This window comes from Tachysurus vachellii, chromosome 16, assembly GCF_030014155.1.
Source record: "Tachysurus vachellii isolate PV-2020 chromosome 16, HZAU_Pvac_v1, whole genome shotgun sequence".
NCBI lineage: Eukaryota > Metazoa > Chordata > Actinopteri > Siluriformes > Bagridae > Tachysurus > Tachysurus vachellii.
In genome coordinates this window covers 6,166,473-6,174,670 of record NC_083475.1, presented here as the reverse complement: position 1 = coordinate 6,174,670, position 8,198 = coordinate 6,166,473, and the positions used below count along the sequence as shown (strand labels likewise).

Genomic DNA, 8,198 nt, shown 5'->3' with positions numbered 1-8,198 from the left:
CCGTAACTAATCAGGTACGACTTACAAAGAAAACAGACAGACGAGCCAGCCAATCAGATTGTCGGAAACCCAACCGACGCGAATAAAGTCCAATAACGTTGTTAAAACTCAGCAAAGCGAATAAAGCTAAGAATCATCATGATGACGGACCTCCCTCTGTCCACTCGGTTATATTCGGGAACATTCTAACATTGTTTGCATTAAAAATGTCAGTTGAGTGAATTTTACAGTTCAAACAACTCAATAAGAGACTTTTCAGAAGTAAACAACACTAAAAGACCAAGTGTGTTTACTCTTTGGTGTCTCTGACAAACACGTGATCTATTTAAGTGTTTTAAATCAAACCAGAAATCTAATCAAACACACACTATTTAGCCAAAAGTACACACCATCACATCCGTGTGTGTCGCATAAAGTTATAAGCACAAAATTCCATAGAAGGTTTCTGTGTGCAGTAACATTATCGTTTCTCTTCACTGGAACTAATGAGACTCAGACACTGGTCCTGTATGACAATGTCCCTGTGCTCAAAGCCCCTGAGCTCCCTGAAGACATGGTGTGTTAATGTTGGACTGGAAGAACTCGAGTGTCCTGCACTGACTCTGACTCTGATTCTGACTCAACCCCACTGAACACCTTTGTGATGGACTGGAACACAGACTGAACCCGAGACCTCCTCACTCTTACACCATCAGTGTCTGATCTCACTAATGCTCCTGTAGCCGAATGATCACTAATCCCAACAGACACACTCCAACATCAGTGTCTGATCTCACTAATGCTCCTGTAGCCGAATGATCACTAATCCCAACAGACACACTCCAACATCAGTGTCTGATCTCACTAATGCTCCTGTAGCTGAATGATCACTAATCCCCACAGACACACTCCAACATCAGTGTCTGATCTCACTAATGCTCCTGTAGCCGAATGATCACTAATCCCCACAGACACACTCCAAAATTAGTGTCTGTACATTAGTGAAAGACATTGTGGACATTTAAAAAAAATAAATAAAAAAATTAAAAAAAAAACTTCAGAAAGTATATTTAAAGTGATTTTATAGGTAAAATATGACACACCATTTGCGATAATAAAGGAATGTCTGTGAAACCTGGCACATAGTCTCTTGTTGCTATAACTTGCATTTCATTTTATTTTTTTATTCATGTAAAAGGAGTATACCAAGCATAACGCCTAACTTCAATATTTCTTCATGTGTATAATACAGGCTGTGTACAAACTCTACCTCTATATATAGGGAGCATAAAGACAGTATTGAAACCACTGAGGTTTCCAGAGTAAAATGTTAAAAAGCTTCTGAAAGCATACACACTGAAATGGTAGAACATATAAGGATTAGTTTCATACAGGAAACAAGTGAGAAACTGTGTCAATACAAAACAAACAGGAGATCAGCCACTGGAAAGAGTGAATCAGTCTCTAACGACAGGAGTTCTGTATTTTTTTATTACAATACAGTGTAGAGTACGTCGGTATATCAGTAATAAAAACAAAATGTGTTTTGACGTTGTAGAAACATAACTGGTCTAATCCTGTCAGCTCCTCATCACAGAAAGAATTCAGACAATCATAATACCTTCATTCTACATACAGTCACTCGAAAGAACAAAGAAGATGAACAAAATACTTTTTGTACGGTTTAATAAGCTTCCAGGAAAATCCTTCACTCTCGATCTCGGATTTCACTCAAAAACACAATGTTATCTGAAAAAAGAATGAAAAGATCTGTTGTCAGTTACATTATGCAAGTGATTTTCTCATGCCTGGTAAGGGAAGTAGTGTTTGTTTATAAGACGGAAGGGTTTATAAGGGAAGTAGTGTTTAATGTTTAGAAGAAGCAAGAGAATTTTTGCTGAGTGTTATTTACAAAGCTGAGCGGATACGTGACGTCTGACCTGCGATGATGGTGGTGGCCTGCCTTCTCACGTTATTCTTATCCACGTACTCTCCGTAGTCGAGCTTCCCCTCGACTAGAATCCGAGACCTGAATAAAAAAAGTTGTCCTCATCATTATCTTTTAAAAATTATTATTATTATTATTATAATATATATTTATATATAGTACATATACATATAACCTAGTAGCATCTTTATACCTTCATTCTCATTAAAAATATATGAATATGATAACGTCTGGCTAAGCTGAATCACTGATATTAGCGCTGTTCAATAGGTCTGTGAGAAAAATGTTTCATTAGCTCTTTATTACTGACATATTTGCCAGTAAACTTGTTTATTAGCCCCGTTAGATTTTTTTTTTTCTTTCTATAAGTGACACTAGCTCTGTTGGAAAAACCTCTTTTAAGCAAGCTATGTTTGCTTTTTCCATAACAAACGTTAGCTCTGTTAGCAAAACCTTTATTTTGCTTTCTCTGGTTTTGCTCTGTTTACAAAATCTTTTATTAGCCCAGCTAGCTTAACACTTAACACTTAGCTTAACACTAGCTCTTATTAAGTGTTTTATCACTGACATTAGCTTCGGTAGCTTGATTTGCCATTATTTCTGTTAGCATTTTTTGTTTAGCTGCTTAGTTATGAACGGAGCTGAAATGTCACACTTTCTACATCTGTTGTAGTGCTTTATATAAAACTAGAAACAGTTAATAATTTACATTTCATTTACGGTATTTAGCAGACACTTATCCAGAGTGACTTACAATTTCTTTTGATTTAAACAACTGAGCAACTGATGGTTAAGGGCCTTGCTCAGGGGCCCGGAAGTGGCAGCTTGGTGGAACCCGGATTCAAACTCATGACCTTCCAATCAGTAGTCCAAGTCCTTAACCATTAGGGTACCAAGTCCCAGAGAATTTAAAACGCTGTACCGTATACTCACCCTTTTTTTACGTAGTGATAGGCTACGTCTCTTAACCCGGGCTTGAACACTGAGATTCTGTGCCACGTCGTCTTCTGGCTGACGTCTCCTGTAAAACACAGCCGTTCAACTCGAATGAAGGACAATATTTGTTTCAGTGCCATCACTCACACCTCTGGTCATACTGTCTTATATACAGTGCTTTAGAGTTTGGTAGTTCAGCACAGAACCCCAGAAGAACCCTCAGCTCCAGCGCAAACCACATCCACTAATGAAAATAGTAGATAACCTTTGGACCACATCCGACCCACACTGAATCTCAGTGAAGCAGCGACCACGATATGGTGGTGTACAAGTTTATCTGGCTTTTTTTCCCCAAGGTCTTTGCACTATCACAGCATATCGGTTTACTCACAGCAGCTGGTGGGTAAACGGTTTCAACCAAGCTGCATTTTTAGCTCCACATCTCTCAGGCATGTAGAAGACACAAGTTTCAGTTTGGGTTTTCAGACTAAACTAAACTGCCTTCAGTTCCAATAATTAATAATCAGGCAAATTTCTAGTCATGTGTATTTACTATGCATGTTTATTTTTTTCAATTCTATTCAACTATTCACAGAGAGAACACATTAATGCAGGAACTCCCAGAATGGTGAGATCTCATCTCGGTTTATTGATTTATTTTACAGACGAATACTAGTAATATCGAAGATGGCATTTGTGTGCTAATATTTTACCAGGAGACCATCACGTAAGACAAGCCACGTTAGAATAAGAAATTTCTCTGTCACATATTTAAGACTCCTCTCATGTAATCTTCAAACCTAACAAGAAGTCTGTATGTACAGGTTTATCATCATACTGCTAATGTGTATACATTTATATATTTTCTAGATATATTATATTTACTGTAATGTATTACCTGTCTGTGAGACTTCTCCCTCTCCAGAGCGCCACATCTCATTAGTGGCCATGGAGAAGATGGTGACGGGGTTCCTACCTTCAACTTGTCTCATAACAGGGTCCTGACCCACACGCCCCAGCAACTGGACCCGGTTAATGGCTGTGAGAAAGAGAGCGAGAAAGAGAGGGCGAGAGAGAGAGAGAGAATGTATTACTGTATATAAGAACAAAATGTGAAATTTGACAAGCCCTGTGTTACTTCAGGATGAATCAAACGACAGAGGGAATTTGACTCCTAACCCTAAGGTTGCGGGTTCGAGTCTCGGGCCGGCAATTCCACGACTGAGGTGCCCTTGAGCAAGGCACCAAACCCCCCCCAAACTGCTCCCCGGACGCCGCAGCATAAATGGCTGCCGACTGCTCCGGGTGTGTGTTCACGGTGTGTGTGTGTTCACTGCTGTGTGTGTGCACTTTGGATGGGTTAAATGCAGAGAACAAATTCTGATTATGGGTCACCGTACTTAGCTCTATGTCACGTCATTTCACTTTCACTTTCAGAGGTGAGAAATTTAGACTAATAGACAGACAGTGCTGTACAAGTCAAGTCCAGTTCTTGTTTCAAACATGAGGTTAAAAAATTACCCACATGTTAAAAAAAGAAGAAGTGCCTGTTTTGCATGCTTCCAGAAATAAAGTGTTAATAAACTCTCTTTCTGTTAAAACCCTGTGACATGGAAACGTTTGTAGAAAACCCAGAAACTCACATCTCTCCAAAATGAGGCTGGTATCTGTGGATCTGTGCCTGGCAATCTGCCTGGTTAACTAATTAAAAAAAAAAAAAAACATTTACATAGTTAACCATTAGTGTTTAAGACTGTATACAAACATGACTGTGTGCAGCTTGAAGGTTTTACGTACCAGCACTGATGCACGCCGAAGCATTTCTTTATTTTTGGATGGATTTCTGACCTGGTGAATCTATGGGGAAAAAATGGAAATGAGATTAGATCTAAAATCCTTCACAGGCTATTCTGTACACAAACAGGTTTTCGTGTAGTAGTTCTATAGCTTATTAGTGAATCCATGTGATACTACTGCTGCTTTACATTATGTGCACCAATATGAAGAACCTAAAATAACCACAAATATTCCTGCTCTGTATTACTGTCTCACCAAAACTTTCAATATCAGATTTAACACCACATGGAAAATAAAGCTAGTAGTGAAGTAATGACTTGGACTCGACCTCAGGCCTGAGCGAGACCAAACTGTGACGCTCTAAAAACAAAACTACAGCAGGCGATGGAGAGGAAATGTTCTCTGGCACTAAGGCGACTGAGACAGATTACCTGAACACAGTGACTGATAAAACACAGGGCCACAAGGACAAAACCCTGACTCTGTGTGCCAGTGAGATTGGCTGATATAAGGGTCCCTACAGAGCAAAGATGGACTAGTTTTGGAAATTCATCCTCAATTGTTACATTTCTATTAAAGATACCATTTCAGTGTATCTTAAAAAAGGTTGTCAAAGTCTAAATCAAAGTTGAAGTTGGACAGCCAGCTTGGATTAACGTCTCTATACAGTTTACAGTTCCACTTGGAAACCTGATGTACAGGGATGTTATAAAACCTGATGTTCTGGTATAGCTTTTAAATCTTCTCTATCTATGTTAAATGAATGGAGGACTAGGTTTAGGGAGGAGCACAAAAAACAACAACATGATATTCAATTGTAAACATACCAAACACTGCAGAAATCCTATCCTATCGTATCGTCTAATCAGTTCATCATCTCTTATTAGTACTGAACTGATTAACTGTTCAATTATTTAGTGAAAATAGCTGATCACAAAGAAGCCGAAGGCACTGATTATTATCTCCATTATAGCCATTATTTCATACCTTATGTAGTTTATGGAACTGGGAGGGGGTCATTTGAGATGCACCTTCTCCTTCACCTGTCATTTATACTTCACTAATATGACGCTAAAGATGCCAAAAGATTTTTAAAAAGTATACGTAAACCCTTGTTTGTTTGTATAACATTTTACCAGTGTTTCTATAGTTTTTATAATTCAGACAGTTAGTAGTCAGCGTTACGGTGCAACACCGCCATCTACTGGACTAACAGTTTCATTGTTTAAGTGATACATGGTTGATGGCGAGAGAATTTACATTCAATTTAATTATGATATAGTTTTACAAATTACTTGAAAGTTGCGTGAAACTAAATAATAATAATAACAATAACAATAATAATAATAATGTTGATTTGCTGTTCATCCTAAACACCCAGCACTCCTGTAGTATTTCCTTAGACAGTAATTTCATATTAACTGCTCAGCACCATTTCTTCCATCTTTACATGCAGCGGCACGACGACTCCCTTTTCCATTACTGTAAATTTATCCCATCAGTAAGCAATGACCTTCTTACTTCTTCTGGTATCAGTGAAAAGATGTTGTTTATCATTATATAGGTGAAGTGTTTCATCTTCAACATAACATCTGGAAAGTCAGGTGACCTTTAGCTTAAAAAAAAGTCTTGAACACAACTGAACATCTGTTTGCTGTTGCATTAACCTTCATCAGTACATCGTGTACACCTACAGTACACGTTCTCAGCATCTCTAACTTCCCCTGCGACTGCTCTAGTGTTTATCTGAGCTTTCTGTATTTCAGCACTGACATACAGTGGTGTGAAAAAGTGTTGGCCCCCTTCCTGATATTTATTTTGATTTTGATTTTTTTAAGGGAAAACAAAATCCAAACCTACATGTCCCTGTGTGAAAAACTGTTTGCCCCCTAAACCTAATAACTGGTGGGTCGCCCTGCAATCAAGCTTTTGTGATAACTTGCAGTGAGTCTGTTGCAGCGCTGTGGAGGAATTTTGGTCCACTCATCTTTAGAGAATTGTTGTACTTCAGCCACATTGGAGGGTTTTCGAGCATGAACCGCCTTTAAGGTCCCGCCACAGCATCTCAATAAGATTCAGGTCAGGACTTTGACTCGGCCACTCCAAAGTCTTCATTTTGTTTTTCTTCAGCCATTCAGAGGAGGACTTGCTCATTCACACTTTAAGCATTTTCACACTCCATGTATTTACAGACAGGACATTGCACTTGTCTTCTGTACTGCAGCCTCCATAAGCTGTAGTGGGCCCTTAATGCTTTACACCTAACTACAACCGTATTATTTCTTAACAAACTGTTTAAATCAGTGATGCTGAGTCTCGTCCATCTTCCTGCACTCCTTTACAGCTTGTTTTAGCTTCTCAATGTTTGTTTTCTTCTCCCAATAGATTCATAGCTCCCTATTTGTAAACGTTAAAGGCATTTTATTATCCTCTTCCCTTTGAACGTCATCCTTTCTCACACAATAAGGAGCAGGACTCACTGTATCTATCGTTTAACTTTGTCTAAAGCTCCTTTTTTTGGAGGTAAAATAAGTTCAAATTTAACTCACATGCTCGCTGTTTTGGACGCACGCTGGTTCCGGTCCGCTCGTAAAAAGGTTCCGTGTTAATATTATGACTGATCGGATAGTTCCGCGCTAAGAACAGGAGAGTGTCAATCATTTTAGCTAAAGTTACACTTCCTCCGTTGTCAAGTTATAGTTCTGTATTTAGTTCTGTCCAAAAGTCGTATTCACACTAATTAGCTTTAGTACTACAATGATATAAGTGCACTGTTGAAGATGGTGTGTTTATTTCCTTTAAAAAGCTACATAAAATGCACCAGATGCTGCTGCTCATTGTTTTTAAGTCTTGTCTCTAGTCTTAAATAGAGGATTGTCACTTTATTTCTATAATAGAAATGATTATTAAAGTCTTGAACAAGTTTTGTATTAGAATCCATATATACAGTACCGTGCAAAAGTCTTGTACATTTTTGAAATAGTAATTTTGTCTTAGATGTTTGTTTTATGATTATTACTGCATTACTGAGTCCATTAGAAAATAAAATAAACATAAATATGTAAAATTTCAAATATGGAAAAAAAAATGTAACAGGCCACATTTTAGATTAAAAAACAAAACAAAAAAAACGCCTGACTGTCAGGAATTAACTGCAAAACAAAAATGTGAGAGCAATGTTTTATCAGTCTAACTAGTTAGTGTGATATATATTTATGTAGCCTAGTAGTTGTATCAACATCTGCAAGCAATCAATACCTGACTGTCAAATCAAATACATTCAGTACAATTTAAATACTTTTTGACAATATTTATTGTCACGTAACATAGAACTGAACATATGTATGATTGTAGACATGTATAACGTTCTCTCATTAAATAAATAAAAGTAAGGCTACATTTCAAAATAAGAGAAAATAAATAAAATGTGAAAATTGTGTATGTTTAAATAATGTGTTTAACTTTACCTTTTATATCTCAGTGAGAGAACTGAGCTCTAGCTTGGGTTAGGGTTAGGGTTAAATCTGGGCTTGGGTTA

At 37.7% G+C, this 8,198-nt stretch overlaps 1 protein-coding gene across 1 annotated transcript; it reads right to left on the bottom strand.

Moving 5' to 3' along the window:
* Window positions 1-1,444: 1,444 nt before the first annotated feature.
* On the bottom strand, window positions 1,445-7,270 carry ssbp1 (single-stranded DNA binding protein 1). Its single transcript, XM_060890066.1, has 7 exons — window positions 7,210-7,270; window positions 4,661-4,720; window positions 4,507-4,564; window positions 3,762-3,902; window positions 2,861-2,948; window positions 1,920-2,008; window positions 1,445-1,728 (listed from the first exon to the last, which is right to left on the bottom strand). The coding sequence occupies exons 2-7, from the start codon at window positions 4,682-4,684 to the stop codon at window positions 1,688-1,690; spliced, it is 441 nt and encodes a 146-aa protein (XP_060746049.1). The 5' UTR covers window positions 4,685-4,720; window positions 7,210-7,270; the 3' UTR covers window positions 1,445-1,687.
* Between the last annotated feature and the right edge of the window lie 928 nt (window positions 7,271-8,198).

Bases quoted from the DNA above. Each gene is read 5' to 3' on its own strand.
- ssbp1 (XM_060890066.1), bottom strand. From the start codon at position 4,684: ATGCTTCGGCGTGCATCAGTGCTG. The intron at 2,949-3,761 runs GTAATACATTAC...TGTGTTTTACAG, and splicing joins GGGAGAAGTCTCACAGACAG to GAGACGTCAGCCAGAAGACG. The intron at 1,729-1,919 runs GTCAGACGTCAC...TTCTTTTTTCAG, and splicing joins GGCCACCACCATCATCGCAG to ATAACATTGTGTTTTTGAGT.